Source organism: Salarias fasciatus, chromosome 18 (genome assembly GCF_902148845.1).
Source record: "Salarias fasciatus chromosome 18, fSalaFa1.1, whole genome shotgun sequence".
NCBI classification, from domain to species: Eukaryota; Metazoa; Chordata; class Actinopteri; order Blenniiformes; family Blenniidae; genus Salarias; species Salarias fasciatus.
Genome location: NC_043762.1, coordinates 23,569,077 through 23,585,549, shown reverse-complemented (window position 1 = coordinate 23,585,549; position 16,473 = coordinate 23,569,077). Strand labels below are relative to the sequence as shown.

The following is a 16,473-nucleotide window of genomic DNA, read 5'->3' as shown; positions in this document are numbered from 1 at the left end:
GTCAGCTGAGGATACTGGTGTTACCACCACCAGACCTCGGGGGAATCTGGACCAGCAGCAAGCGACACCCAGGCTAGAGAGCAGTGTGTAGCCAGTATCTGAAAAGAACTGTGGATCACAGAGTGTTTCCCAGGCTACAGCTCCTTTATTCTGAACTCCATACATAATCAACATCCTCATTCACTGTTCAAGTGCTTTAACAACAGAACAAACCAACTTTCCCCAATAAAAAAAAAAAATTTTTTTTGGTTTTCATTTGTCCAAAACATACTTTCTTTAATCTTGAAAACACAGAGTGGGATTTTCGTCAGAGCAAATACAAACAGTTTAATCTTTAATGTAAAGAATCAAAAGAAACCTATAAGATCTCTATAAGAGCACTGGCTGATCCATCTGAACCATTTCTGTCATTGGACACAGAAACAGAGCTTCTTCTCTCATCTTATAGCTCTTCCTTTTCCTGACAGAGAGCTCTCTTCAGCTCTTCCAGCTCCTCTTTTCCAGCCTCTCACACCTTCCTCTCATCTCTTTTGTAGCTCTGAAGTCTCTTCTCCAGTTGAACACTCCCTCATGCTCTGTATGCTGGAATGCTCCTGGCTGTATCCCTCTCTCTTGATGGCCATCTCTTTCTTTTCATCCACCAAGGCTTCCCTCTCTTGGGCCAATGTCTTCCTTTCCATTTCTCTTTTTGTTAAAGCATTCCTCTTCACAAAGAAGCTTCTTCTGTATTTCTTTGAAGCGTCTGTGGCCATCTGCCTTGACAGACCTCTTCTTTCTTCACCTTTCAAAGCTGCAGTCAGATCTTTTACTCTTTTTGGTCAGGATGATCCACAAAGGTCTGTCAATATTAGATCAGGACCAATATTCGCCATTTCTGATTAATTGAAAGTCCAGCTGATCTTCTCACCGATCTTTTTTACATCAGCTTCCATCCACTAAGCCCTGTTTGTGACCTGATGGAGTATCAACCAGGCTGTAAGCAGCATTAGCAATCCAGTGGCTAATGTGTCAGCAGTCTGGAAGTCCAGTTCTCCCTCGGTTTTCTAGATCTACTCCATGTATCCTGGAGGAACACATTCAACAATGTCGAATCTCAGAGTGCAAATAAACACATTAAACAAGCATGTCAGCTTGACCCTCTTCCATTTTCGTATAAATCACATGTTGATTTTATTTTATGAGTTGAAGTTTTACATAAATAACCCTATCACAGTGCCTCCTCAGTCCACAACATGTGGTCACATGACAGACTGAACAAACCACATTTACATCCGGTTTCAAGTGTTCAGTATGGAGACGTCCTGCTGGAAGCTTCAAAATGGGATTTCAGAAATGAAATGGGTGACATCACGTTAGCTCAGCCCATTTTTTTATTTACAGTCAATGGTCCAAACCAGGTTGACTAGTACATGACCCGGAGGGCAAATCGGTACCATTTTGAGGGATTATTTTTCATAGTCGGCCGAGCTGACTTTCTTTGGTTTAAGTGATGATAGCTCCTAAAAACTACCGTGGATTGAAGGCTATCACACATTTTCCAACACTAGAGATGTGTACCTTCATGAAAATCACTATGAAAATTAATCCCTCAAAATGGTACCAACACACCCTTTTTGGGGCCTTGGCTCATGGACTAGACAGGATCACGAGCGGAAGTATGGAGGAGAAAATCGGGTGAAAACAAGGAAAGTCCGAGAAACCAGAGAAGTCCAAACACAAACAATGCGAAGCAGCAGGAAGGAAAGAACACTGACGACCGAGCACACAAACATCAGGGCAGAAGCCTAAAATCAGTGGTGGGCGCAGTCCACTAATCAGCTAACCGCTAATTAGCAAAGTTAACTTTTCCATTAGCGGATTAGCTGTTCAGCTAACTTTGAAAAACATTAGCAGACTAATTAGCTTCCGCTAAATTTACACATTAGCATAGTGGTAGCTCTGGGAACCAATGTAGGCTGACTCTAGTTTCCGAGGGTACTTGAACCAGTGTTTCCCCTACCATTATATTAGGGGGGCGCCCGGGCGCCCGCGCCCCCCCCCCCAGAAGGTCAAGTTAAATAAAAATTGTTACTTTTTTACACGCAAACTTCAGTTTTCCTGCATAAAGGCCGTTCCACATGCTGTCCTTACACGAGATCCGCCACTGCAAACTCGTGTTTGTGCCCCGAGTAGGAGAGCCTCACTGCGCTCCAGCTGAGCGTAAAAAAAAAAAAAAAAAAAATCACATGCGCTTTTAGCGGTGAAACACGGTCCATTCCTCATTATTTGCCATATTGAACTCGGCCGAATTATCAGAAAAATCACGAGGAAAATGCTGGTATGAGGCACAAACTGAAATAACAAGCGCAAATATGACGAAAATGAAAGTGAAACTTAAATCTCGAGTTTTGTCGGTGCAGCGTTTCGGCCAGCTGGGCGTTTTTCAGGCGCTGAAAACACGCAAAATAAAGTACATTTACCTTCAACACACAATCTGGCTTAATAAAGGTAAGTATGAGGCACAATTCGGCGTGACTGAATTTAGGCTGTCTTGGAGATAGGATGAAGTTTGAGGAAGTGAGCCCTAATAAACTTATTTTTCAAACCATTTTTCATCTGCTCTGCTATTGGTGTGTGTGTGTGTGTGTGTGTGTGTTGGGGGGCAATCTTGGTAAAGACTTGGTATTTTAAGCCATTATATATTATATTTGATCAATTGTAAAATTATTTATGTAACACACACACATTTTGAATGGAATCAGCAGACTTCAAATGAGCCATTTTAATCGTGATTAACTCCAGGATTGGGGTGCAATTAATTGTTGCCCAGCTCTAATTAGAAATGAAAAAAGAAGAACATATTATGACCCCCCCCCCCCCCCAATCCTATGGGAAACACTGAACGCCTCTCGTACGTGCTTCCGTTACTGTGCAAAGTAATGAAAAGTCTCTTCTCTGCGGTTAAAAAACGCCAAAAATTGTTTAAAAAAACATGGATATTGTAATGCATATAACTCCCGATCCGTTTGTCTGATTGAAACGATTGAAAAACTGTTAGAAAGCCCCGGAACTCAAGATTCCCAGGGTATTTGAACAACTTACGTATGTGCTTGCATCATGGCGCGACATCAACAAATGTCACACGTGCGCATTTGACGCGCCGGCTCATACTGAGTGCTAACTCGTCAGTTTACCGAGTCCATAGACAGAGTTTACAAGTCACTCATATAATAAAAGTTTGCGGTTAGCGGTTATTGTTAGCTTCAGCTAAATCTTTTAGCAGTTTATTGGTTTAGCATGATCAAAGCTAACTTTTCAGTTAGCGGAAAGATGGTTATCGAAGCTAACTTTTTGGTTAGTTGTGCCCACCACTGTTTAAACCACTTTTTAAAAAACGTGTTTTCTTTTCAATCCCTTGAAATAGCGTTTTGACACACACAGATCTGCACAACCATAGTGCGCTGTGGAAAGACATACCAGGCGCACAGCGGCTGAGTCTATGCTTCTACTGCTGTGCTCCGGTATATCCTTCCGCGGAGCATTGCGCATGCTCAGGTCTGTGTGGATCAAAACATTATTTTAAGGGATTGAAAAGAAAACACGTCTTTTAAAATGCTTTATAACCATTTGGATTTACTTTGCGTGCTAATACGCCATCCCCTGGACCACTGGAAGGAGTATTTTGTCCACTTTCTCAGTCTGGCTCTGTCTCCACTTCACCTCCCGTAGTTGAGCTAAGCTAACTATGATGCTACCAGCTAGGAGCCAGGCACTGGACGAACAGACACAAAAAAAGGTATTTATGAGCTTATCTCACTTGTAAATGATCGGGATAAGGCATGGGTCCAAAATCTTCAGAGTATTCCTTTAAGTTGTTTTCACTGTGATTAGATGATTAGTGAAAAAAAAAATTACTAAGTTCAGCTCACTTAATAGAAGGTAGACATTGAAATCAGACTGAAATTGTTTTCCAAGTTATGTTTACTTTATGTCTACAAGTAATGATTATTTACAAGAAAGTTCTCCCAACTTGAGTGATGTGGTTATTTACTTCCTTGGTTTACTCTGGAAAACAGTTCCATAGAAGAGTTTCTGCAGATACTGTCTTGAATATATCTTTGCTTATCAGATCTCAGAAGCTAAGCAGGGAGGGGTCTGGGCAGAACCTGAATGGGAATCTGAAAAGGAACACAGGAAACCTCGGTGGATGCAATCTGAGTGGGTGGTGGTGGTCGGAGGGGCTGATGGGCTGATGGATCACGATTGGTTCGTGATCCATATTAATTAATTTAGCAATATGGACTCAGTACATTTGCCTTAGGGTGCTTTCACACCTACAGCATTTGGTCCGCTTGAAGCAGACTAGAGTCCCCAACCCCTGCAGGTTCGGTTCGTATGCGCTGGTGTGAACCGGACCAGTTAGTTTTGGTCCGGGACAAAGAACCGCAGGTGCGGTTCGCTGATGGTGTGAACGTTGACCGGCCTCGGCCCTGTCCGCTCTGTTGTGGAGAAGGCTTTTTGGTCGGCGGAGGCTTCCATAGCAAGCCGCGCGGCGCATCACGTCACACATGCTGGCCAATCAGGGTTCACTTCCATCAACCAAAACACACTATTGTGTGAACAGCGCCACCAAGGGGCTGGAGAGTCATAATGGATAGTTCATCTGCAAAAACAAGTGGTGTGAATGCGAACTGAACTAGTTGACAGCTGCGACATTTATGTCAGAACCGAACCACTCTAGCGGACTAGTAGGTGTGAAAGCACCCTTAAAGGGATACTTCAACGTTTTGGCAAATTGGCCCATTTAGCGCAATTCCGTAGTCATTTCGAACAGCATACTTACTTTTTTTGTGAGGGTGAGCTATTGTTTATTCAGAGGTGAGTCGGGGAAGGTTTTCGGGATGGACACAATGGAAGTGGATGGTATTTTGGTTCCCCCCATCAAACTCATCAAATACACAATCCAACAACCCCAAAACACTTTGGTGGACACGTTATAATCCGCGCATTCACTACGCTGTGGAACACCAACAAATAATATTATAGCGTTACGACACTGAAGCAAATACTGGGAACTACTTTTTCTTTTGAAATCACTACGCCCAGACGCCATGTTTAGTAAGTAGTTCCGTCTTAGCAATCTTCGCATAAACAACTCAGTCTGGTAATTTTGAATTAATATTTCACAGTGTAGTTAATGTGCGGATTAAAATGTGTCCAAAGTGTTTTGGGGTTGTTGGATTGTGTATTTGATGAGTTTGACGAGGGGAACCAAAAATACCGTTCACTTGCATTGTGTTCGTACCAAAAACCTTCCGCGACTCACCTCTGAATAAACAATAGCTCGCCCTCACAAAAAAGTAAGTACGCGGTTCGAAATGACTAAGGAATTGTGCTGAATGGACCAATTTGCCAAAATGTTGAAGTATCCCTTTAACAGTGATCATAACGTTATCTGAGTGGCATAGCCTATGCACTGTTTAATGTTGATTTTTTTTCCCCGTTTCTAAATTATTTCAGGAACTGTCAGCAGCGATCCTGTCTCTCCTGCATACATACCATCGGTCTTCCAACACGTGCCATTCCCCAAAAACAACCAAGACAGCGAGCTCCTCAAAGCTACATGCACCGAGAGGATACAAAAAAAGGGCAATTCAAAGACACACTGAAGCTGCTAGAGTGTTGTTAACCCTACATGCAACCTTTCAGGATGTCCCCAGCCAGAAGACATAGTAGCAGAGACAGTGGTGGACCCGGAAATGAAAGCTGATGGGAAAAACTGTGTGCTTTTCTAGTCACTGTTTATATGGCTAAATGCTTACTTGTGGAATCCAGACATCAGGAACAATTTTTTAGAACAGGTTTGAAATTATGGGGAGACTTGGAAGTACAGATGTACTTTTATTGTTTGACATTTAACCCTAAAGAATGTAAAGAATGACATGACAAACACTGCAATAAATGTCATTGTTAATATGCCACACAAGATCAACCTTTCTCTCTCATCACATGCTTCTTTTAGTTCTAAACATTACAGAACATTTATTAATCTGCTTATGAAAGACATGGAGACTTGAGAATATGATTTGTCAGCAGAATGGCCTCTCAGTTGCAAATTGTTTAATTCTGTCATCGTCTCTGTAGTAGGGACACTTGATTCCAAAGATCCCTTGCCCACAACAATGACATTTTATCATGACATCTGGAGAGGCCCCTTAGTGTGGATGTTCTGGCAGGAGGTGCTGGCCGGCATCATGAACCACTGCAGCGTCAGCTTCTTGGTGGATCTGCTGCACAACATTCTTGAACTGTGACAGGCTGTCTTTTCGTGGTCACGCTCCCACCTGAAAGTTTAAAACAAAGAAACCTTTATAAACACATTAAAGATATCACTGGAAAGGAAAAACAAGCTCCAATATATTATGCTCCCATGTAAGTTCCCCCATGTGTCATTATGCCCAATTTTATGCACTACTTATCTTGTATCATCCAAATATCCAGAGAAGAAATGTAATAAAAAATTCAACCATTATACGTGAACATGTGCAATACATTTGGCACTGTGGTTTCAATGTCAGTATTTCAAATAATTTCACAAAATGGACACAGGTGAACTGATGTGATGTGACAGTGTTCATACCTGTTTGCCTCAGAACTGAATTTGTGCAATTCTGGGAAGGAGATTCTCTTCAGTAAAGGTAAGGAGGGATTCTGGGCGGTCCTGCTGTCACTCTGCTGGCTCTGTGTTCAAACCAGAGTGTGTGTTGCTCTGTTCTTCACTGTGCTTCACTCTGCAGCGGAAAAAAAAATCAACCAGCTGAATTAATAAATGCTGAATGAATACAACAATGTGTGAAATGTGGGAAGCACATTATAAAAAAACAATTACACTTCTGTATTGCCAACAACTTAGGACCATTTCAGTGTTGTTGATGATCACTTTTCCTTAGAAACGAACATATTTAAGCGCCGATTGTGAGTATTTACATAATGAATAAGTCCATTTTAGCCTGGAGTTTGACACCGTTAGCAGATACGCACCTTAGATTTTACAGGAACATTGTCCATGTTGCCGATTCAATACTGTCCCAGCACTCCCACAAAGCCAGAAAACAAAATACTTGTAGGAATCCAGGCTCTTGTACGCAGAAGAACTGTCGATTAGAAAACAGTAAATATCCGCATCCTACAGACGGGGAGTTCTTGAGTCTCAGCCGTGCATACGGGTCATGCTGCAGCCTGAAATCCGTAGTTTCTCCCGGTACCGGTCTTGGGTGTGTTACGTCAAGATTGTCCACTTGATCTGACAAAACAACAATATCCCGACACTCATCAGTCAACATTTTCAACATTAAAGAACACCGAACGTGCACTACTCTCTATGGATGACAGCGCATGTCACTGTTTGTTTTCACTCCAACATGGTGGCGGTCCTCCGGTTGCCAACTTCGGGTCACGTGACTGCAAATACTCTATAGTCAGACATAAGTAAAAAAAAAGTTTTATAGCGACTGCCTGGCTCGGAGCTCCGTGTATCCAGCGTGCTGCTAGCTCTGATAGACCACAGGTGAACTGCTAGCTTCGTCCTTTAAGCACATTTAATTACCTTTTAATAACTCACTAATAACAACGCTTCTCCCAGAGGAGCTGGAGGAAGTGTCTGGGGACAGGAACACTGTGATTTAAGGTATAAAATGGTTCAAAGAAAACAGAATAAGAGTGGAGGTGGTGCAGCTCTGTTCATTGACAGGAATCTTGCCTTTAAGGTGGTGGAAAACATGCCAGCAGTCGTGGACAATATATTACAGTGAATCACTGTTGAAATATCTCTGGAGATGAGGAAAAATGTCATGGTGAGCTGCATTTATAGAGCACTGGGCTCAAACAGACATTTTTAATGAATGGCTGGAGGACTACATCTCAAAAGTGAATCAGAAGGTTATTTATGTTAATCTGAGGAGATAACCTTAACTCTCAACCTGTCCAACCAAACAACACAGCAGGAAAGCAAGACATGACAATCAATGGATCACAAAGGGATTGATAAATACAAGTCAAAAAGAAAAATACATGATATGGAGAATGTATAAAATGTAGAACCATTGACGCAGAAAATGATCACAAGAATATAAAGCTAAACTAAACCAACATATTGAAAACATGCAAGAAAGACTATTATAGCAAAATACTAGAAAATAATAAAAATTATCACTGACGAAAAAGAGATAACAGAAATTGTAACAACGAAACATCCACAGACTGTGATGATATTGACATATTAAGGTCAAGATGGATTCAGAACTAACCAGTCAACTTCATTAGCTCTAAATGAACTCATCAAGGAAATTACAAATTCTGTAGATAATAAAAAAAATCTCCCTCCAGAACTGCCGCCTTATCGTGGTGCGGGAGTTTGAGAGCCTGCATGATCCCAGGAGCTATGTTGCCTGGGGGCTTTATGCCCCCCAGTAGGGTCTCCCATGGCAAACAGGTCCTGGGTGACGGGCCAGACTGAGAGCAGTTCGAAAGCCCTTATGAGAAGGAAGACAAAAAAAAAAAGAGAAGGAAGACAACAAAGGTCGTGGCGTTGCACATGATGGCGCAGCTGGGGCCCCACCCTGGAGCCAGGCTTGGGGTTGGGGCTCGTAAGCGAGTGCCTGGTGGCCGGGCCTTTGCCCATGGGGCCCGGCCGGGCTCAGCCCGAAGGGACGACGTAGGCCTGACCTCCGGTGGGCTCACCTGGGCTCACCACCCACCGAGGGAACTATAGGGGCCGGGTGCAATGTGGATTGGGTGGCAGACGACGGCAGGGTGCCCGGCGACCCGATCCTCAGACTAACTCTAGGGACACAGAATGTCACCTCATTGGCGGGGAAGGAGCCCGAGCTTGTGAGGGAGGTTGAGAGGTACCAGCTCGATATAGTCGGGCTCACCTCCACACATAGCCTGGGCTCTGGAACCCAACCTCTCGAGAAGGGCTGGACTCTCCACTTCTCTGGCGTTGCCCACGGCAGAGTCCTGCATGGGTCCAATTTTCAAGACCCGCCCCGGCCCGACCCGGGGACGTACAAACCCGCAACCGAACCGCAAACCCGCGCATCAGCCTGATGAGTACCGTGACCCAATCAGACCCGCTGAAACACGACCCGCAGCCCGACCCGTAACCCGTATTTAAAGTAATAATTTTGGGTCACAATGTCTGCATGCATACAGCATATCGCCACAGTTAAGGTGTCAGTGACTAAATAACGCACCTGAATGAAGCAGCTCTTCCAATAAAAGCCTGACTTCAGTCATGAATCATCAGCCCTGCGTGTTCTTCTCCCATACAACTGTAAAAACACTGGTTTGTTACGTTTAATGCTTTTAAATTTTAATCTCTGAAAGGGAACTTTACGTCTGTAATAGACTTACTTTCTGTACAGACTTGAGCTGCGTTCAGCAATTACGAGTCGTGACATATTTAGAATCCATCGAGGAGAAAAGTAATCCATCAGGGAAACACTGTAATATTTGAACACTTCAGGAACATTACAAAGTAATAGTTGTACGTTTTATCCATTTATTTCTCAAATATCTAAATACCTATTAACTGAAGTGGCGCTTGTCAGACGGCGGCAGACCGTTTGATGCTCTCGTCCAATCACAAGTTGTGTTAATAGATGGCGAAACACGATTAAACAGCTGAGCCACTGACTGTCACAAAATAGCGGAAGCGATCCTCAGAGAGTATTTAATGACCAAGGTAGTTTTCTGTAGTTTGCTCAACTAACTGAAAACCCCGGAAATGGATGCAGAAGAGACGAGGTGCAGCTGCAGACAGTCACAGCAGATGGATCACGTCAAAACGTTTTTATTTTATTTATTATTATTTTATATTGATTCTCATGAGTCAATCCACAACCCACGACCCGACCCGCAAGTTATTTTTCCCACCCATATCCGAACTTAAGGAAAAAAAAAAGCTTTTAAAAACCACCCGCAAATCAGCTGTTTTTGCGGGTACCCGACCCACTGCAGGACTCTGGCCTGCAGTGAGAGGCGACGGGCTGGTGTGGGTTTGCTTATAGCCCCACAGCTCAGCCGCCATGTGTTAGAGTTCACCCCAGTGAACGAGAGGGTCGCATCCCTGCACCTTCGGGTCGGGGACAGGTGCCTCACTGTTGTCTCGGCTTATGGGCCAAACAGCAGTGCAGAGTACCCGGCCTTCTTGGAGTCCCTGGTAGGGGTGCTGGACAGTGCTCCGACTGGGGACTCCATTGTTCTACTGGGGGACTTCAACACCCACGTGGTCAGCGACAGTGAGACCTGGAAGTGGGCGATTGGATCGCACGGCCTCCCTGATCTGAACCGGAGTGGTGTTTTGTTATTGGACTTCTGTGCTAGTCAGTTTGTCCATAACAAACACAATGTTCGAGCACAGGGATGTCCATAAGTGCACTTGGCACCAGGACACCCTAGGTTGTAGTGTCATCTGACCACCGGCCGCATGTTTTGGACACTCGGGTGAAGAGAGGAGCAGAGATGTCGACCGATCACCACCTGGTGGTGAGTTGGATTCACTGGCGGAGGAGGAAACTGGACAGACTTGGCAGACCCAAACTTGCTGTGAGGATCTGCTGGGACCGTCTGGTGGAACCCTCTGTCAGCATGGTTTTCAACTCCCACCTCCGGGAGAGCTTCTGTCATGTCTGAGGGAGGCTGGGGACATTGAGTCCGAGTGGACCATGTTCTCTACCTCCATTGTCGAAGCAGCTGCCCAGAGCTGTGGTCGTAAGGTCTCCGGTGCCTGTTGTAGAGGCAACCCCTGAACCCGGTGGTGGACACCGGAAGTAAGGGCTGCCGTCAAGCTGAAGAAGTAGTTCTATCAAGCCTTGTTGGCTCGTGGGACTCCCGAAGCAGCTGACAGGTACCGGCAGGCCAAGCGAACTGCAGCCCGAGTGGTTGTGGAGGCAAAAACTCCGGTCTGGGAGGAGTTCAGGGGGGCCATGGAGGAGGACTATCGGTCGACCTCGAAGAAATTCTGGGAAACCGTCTGGCACCTCAGGAGGGGAAAGCAGGTCTCCGGCAACACTGTATACAGTGGAGGTGGGGAGCTGCTGACCTCAACTGGGGGTATTGTTGGACGGTGGAAGGAATACTTCGAGGACCTCCTCAATCCCGTCGCCATGTCTGCCGTGGAGGAAGCAGAGGCTGAGGCCTCAGAGGTGGACTCATCCATCACCCAAGCTGAAGTCACCGAGGTGGTTGGTAAGCTCCTCGGTGGCAAGGCACCGGGGGTGGATGAGATTCACCCTGAGTAGCTTAAGTCTCTGGATGTGCAGGGACTGTCTTGGTTGACACGTCTCAGTAACATCGTGTGGGAGTCGGGGACGGTGCCTCTGGATTGTCAGACTGGGGTGGTGGTCCCCCTGTTTAAAAAGGGGGACCGGAGGGTGTGCTCCAACTATAGGGGGATCACACTCCTCAGCCTCCCTGGGAAAGTCTATTCCAGGGTACTGGAGAGGAGGATTTGACCGACAGCCGAACCTCGGATTCAGGAGGAACAATGCGGTTTTCGTCCTGATCGTGGAACAGTGGACCAGCTCTATACCCTCCATAGGGTGCTCGAGGGTTCGTGGGAGTTCGCCCAACCAGTCCACATGTGTTTTGTGGACTTGGAGAAGGCGTTCAACCACGTCCCTCGTGGTGTCTTGTGGGGGGTGCTCCAGGAATACGGAGTCTGGGGCCCCTTGTTAAGGGCCGTCTGGTCCTTGTATGGCCGGAGGAGGAATCTGGTCCGCATTGCCGGCAGTAAGTCGGACCTGTTCCCGGTGCATGTTGGACTCCGGCAGGGCTGCCCGTTGTCACCGGTTATGTTTATAATCTTTATGGACAGAATTTCTAGGTGCAGCCAGGGGCCGGAGGGGGTGTGGTTCAGGAACCACAGGATTTCATCTCTGCTTTCTGCAGATGATGTTGTCCTTTTGGCTCCATCGAACCCGGACTTACAGCATGCACTGGGGCGGTTCACAGCCGAGTGTGAAGTGACAGGAATGAGGATCAGTACCTCCAAATCTGAGGCCATGGTCCTCTATCGGAAGAAGGTGGCTTGCCCTCTCCAGGTTGGTGGAGAGACTCTGGCCCAGGTATCTTGGGGTCTTGTTCACAGTGGGGGACGGATGGAGGTGAGATTGACAGGCGGATTGGTGCAGCGGCTGCAGTGATGCGGTCGTTGTATCGGTCCGTTGTGGTGAAGAGGGAGCTGAGCCGAAAGGCGAAGCTCTCGATTTACCAGTCAATCTACGTTCCCACCCTCATCTATGGTCATGAGCTTTGGGTCATGACCGAAAGGACAAGATCCTGGATACAAGCGGCTGAAATGAGCTTCCTCCGTAGGGTGGCTGGGCACTCCCTTAGAGACAGGGGGGAGAGCTCAGTCACCAGGGAGGAGCTTGGAGTAGAGCCGCTACTCTTCCACATAGAGAGGAGCAGCTGAGGTGGCTCGGGCATCTGGTTAGGACGCTTCGTGGACCTCCCTAGGGAGGTGTTCCGGGCATGTCCCACTGGGAGGAGACCCCGGGGAAGACCCAGGACACGCTGGAGAGACTATGTCTCTCAGCTGGCCTGGGAACGATTTAGGATCCTCCCAGAGGAGCTGGAGGAAGTGTCTGGGGACAGGAAAGTTTGGCCATCCCTGCTGTGACTGCTGCCTCCGCGACCCGGCCCCGTATAAGCAGTAGAAAATTGATGGATGGATGGATGGATGCATAAAAAGTCAGAGGAGTTGTACTGAACTGGGAAATAAGCTATCTGGAGGACAGGAAACCGTTTGTGAAGATGGGAGACTCTTACTCTAAGCATCTGGATATTGTGCGTGGAGTCCCTCGGGACTCAGTCTTGGGACCCAAACTGTTAATTCTGTACAGCTGTGACATCTGTAATGTTTCTGATATGGTGAGATTCATATTATTTGCAGACGACACAAGTATTTTAGGGTCTGATGAGGATGTCTTGTACACAATGCTGAATTTTGTGAACATACAATTCCACTCTTCTCAAATTCAAAAGTTTTAAAATTTATAGATCTTGTTGAGTTTAAATTACACAAATCATTGACAAGGCCAACAATAACTTACTGCCCGGTAACATTCAGAAAATCTTTTGCAGCAGAAATAAAGGATATGATCTCAGAGGAGAGTTTGTTTAAAATTCATAAAGTCCATACAACTCCAAAAAGTTTTTGTGTTAAAATTTGTGGTTTAAAACTGTTGAATAAATTATGTGTGGAGATCAAATGACTGTCAAATGCATGCCAATTCAAAAAAATACACGTAGAATTGATTGTGGCAAGATTCGATTGTTTGTTGTGGTGATGTTTAAGTGAAATATGTGTTTTAACGGTTGACACAACAGTGTTAATGGATTGATAAGAATGATAATCATAAAAATTTAGTTTTTTGTTCATTAAGATAAGCGATAATGTAAAGGGGTAGGATTACATAAGTTTTCTTCTGTCGTCTGTTTCGGTCAAGTGAAAGTCTCATATGGGGGTGACTCGGTCATATTGACATCATATGAACATCATTGAATGTCTGTTTTCTATTTTTGTTTGTATACGTTTTTGTTTTTTTCTTTGACATGTCCAAAATAAAGCTTTAAAATCAAATCAAACTGTAGGATACCTTGGATTTTGGGCTACAACTGAACGTCCTGAATGAAAATTCCCGCAGAGTCTTTAATGACTTCATTACTTCGTGAGATTTCATATGATATGAGAATGAACTACGATTCAACATAGGTAAAACAAAATTTGAAGTGAGACTGGGTTTTCCTTTGAACCGGATGACACCTTGTGATTTTGGGCTCAAGCTAAACTTCATGAATGAGACCTCCTAACGAGTCTTTCATGACTTGATTTCTTTGAGATATATTGTGACACGACAATGAGGAAATCGTTTCCCACATTTTTCACAAGAATACGGCTTCTCACTTGTGTGAGTTCATGTGGCGCAACAAATCACGACGACGACGGAAACATTTTCCACATGTTTCACAGGAATGCGGTTTCTCACCAGTGTGAGTTCTCATGTGTATTCTAAAACCAGACTTGTCACTGAAACTTTTTCCACATGTGTCACAAGAATATGGCTTCTCACCTGTGTGAGTTCTCATGTGGACCCACTTATTACTCTGATAACGGAAACATTTCCCACAAACTTCACAAGCATATGGCTTCTCACCTGTGTGAGTTCTCATGTGGGCCAGTTTATGATTATGACGACTGAAATATTTCCCACATGTTTGACAAGAATACGGCTTCTCACCTGTGTGAGTTCTCATATGGACCAATTTATAACTGTGATCACTGAAAGATTTCCCACATGCTTCACAAGAATACGGCTTCTCACCTGTGTGAGTTCTAATGTGGACCAACAATTTTTCCCGACCGACGAAACACTTTCCACATGTTTCACAACAATACGGCTTCTCACCTGTGTGAATTCTCATGTGTATTCTTAAACCAGACTTGTGACTGAAACTATTTCCACATGTCTCACAAGAATATGGCTTCTCACCAGTGTGAATTCTCATGTGGACCAACTTATTACTGTGATAACTGAAACACTTCCCACATGTTTCACAAGAGTACGGCTTCTCACCTGTGTGAGTTCTCAAGTGGACCAACAAGTTACTCTGTCTGCTGAAACTTTTCTTACATGTCCCACAACAATATGGCTTCTCACCTGTGTGAGTTCTCATATGGACCGCTACATAACTATGATGACTGAAACATTTCCCACATGCTTTGCAAGAATACGGCTTCTCACCAGTGTGAGCTCTCTTGTGGCTCAACAAACTTTCCCGACGAAGGAAACACTTTCCACATGTTTCACAACAATACGGCTTCTCACCAGTGTGAGTTCTCATGTGGACTAACAGACTTTCCCGACGAAGGAAACACTTTCCACATGTTTCACAGCAATACGGCTTCTCACCAGTGTGAGTTTTCATGTGGACCAACAGGTTACTATGTCTGCTGAAACTTTTCTTACATGTTCCACAGGAATACGGCTTCTTACCTGTGTGAGTCTTATTGTGGCGAATCAAAAGACTTTGACCGGAAAATGTTTTCCCACATGTTCCACAACAATACGGCTTCTCACCCGTGTGAGTTCTCATGTGGACCAACAAATCGTTCTTTTGGTTGTAACTTTCACCACAGATTTCACAAACTTTCTTGTCAGTAACAGTTTCTAAATTCTGACATTTTTTACGTCTTTTACAGACAGTTTCAGCAGATGTTTCCTCACAGAGAAGCTTTTCACATTCAGCCTGCTTCTCTGACACAGGAAAGTTTTCCACACGCTCACTATGAAATATGCTGATATTTTTTACCTTTGTATTTATTGTTGATTCTGAGTTATTATGGTTCTTCACATTGTGGACTTCAGAGTCATGAAAGAGGAACTGATTAGTCTCCGGTACTTCTTCTGGTTCACTCAGGTAACTTTGCTTCTCAATATTTTCAAACTTCAGTGGAAGCTGCTCTGCCTCCTGGCTGATACCCAGTTCATCAGTCTGTGGAGGTTCTGGTTCTTCTGGTTCCTCTTTGATCTGTGGAGGTTCTAGTTCTTCTGGTTCCTCTTTGATCTGTGGAGGTTCTAGTTCTTCTGGTTCCTCTTTGATCTGTGGAGGTTCTGGTTCTTCTGGTTCCTCTTTGATCTGTGGAGATTCTGGTTCTTCTGGTTCCTCTTTGATCTGTGGAGATTCTGGTTCTTCCTGCTCTTGACAGTAGTTTGTTTCCTGTTTAAAGAGCTGCTCCTCTCGACAGTCATTGTTCTGTGGAAGCTCTGGAGGGACAAAAAGTGTAAGATAAAACGTCAGTTACATTACTTACACACACACACACGACAGACATGCTCCTTTGTTCCCTCACCCCCCCAATCCTCCATGAGTTCTAAAACAGGTGATACAGCATTGACAGAAGTTAAAAGGTTAAAAATAATAATAATTAAAAAAAAAACTAAAAACATGAGCAGGAAGCTTTAAGGTGTGAAAATAATAAGGACTGGAAATGATCCAAAGATGTTACATTGCGAATGGATAAAGGTAACCTATTCCAATCAAATGGAGCACTATACTGGAAGGCTCTGCGACCACTCTCTTTGTTTGTACGTGGAACAGTGAAAGTAAGACTATGAGTGCTTCTTAAAGAATATACAGAAGTACCTGGAACCAAAAATTGCCTAAGATACAGAGGACAATAAAAATGAATATTGTCCAGTGATATTGTCGCCTTTCATATGGTTGCAACCAGGTCAGCTTCTCAAACAAAATACAGTAATGAGTTCTATAAGGGCATTTAAGTATGAATCGACATAGAGAATTGAAGAGGACATTTAAAGGCTTTAGATCCAAGTCATGAGTGTTTTGATAGATTCTGTCAGCATAATCAACAATGGGGAGGACAAGTTGAATAATTATTTGCTTTCTGACTTCTTTTGTAAAACA

General features: G+C 44.5%; 1 protein-coding gene across 1 annotated transcript; it reads right to left on the bottom strand.

Moving 5' to 3' along the window:
• Positions 1-3,737: 3,737 nt before the first annotated feature.
• Positions 3,738-15,207, bottom strand: LOC115406106 (oocyte zinc finger protein XlCOF22-like). Its single transcript, XM_030116011.1, has 3 exons — positions 14,538-15,207; positions 14,202-14,369; positions 3,738-3,751 (listed from the first exon to the last, which is right to left on the bottom strand). Exons 1-3 carry the CDS (start codon positions 15,139-15,141, stop codon positions 3,738-3,740), a joined length of 786 nt encoding a protein of 261 aa, XP_029971871.1. The 5' UTR covers positions 15,142-15,207.
• Between the last annotated feature and the right edge of the window lie 1,266 nt (positions 15,208-16,473).

Bases quoted from the DNA above. Each gene is read 5' to 3' on its own strand.
- LOC115406106 (XM_030116011.1), bottom strand. From the start codon at position 15,141: ATGAGAACTCACACGGGTGAGAAGCCGTATTGTTGTGGAACATGTGGG. The intron at 14,370-14,537 runs GTGAGAAGCCAT...GAACTCACACAG, and splicing joins CCACATGAGAATTCACACTG to GTGAGAAGCCGTATTCTTGT.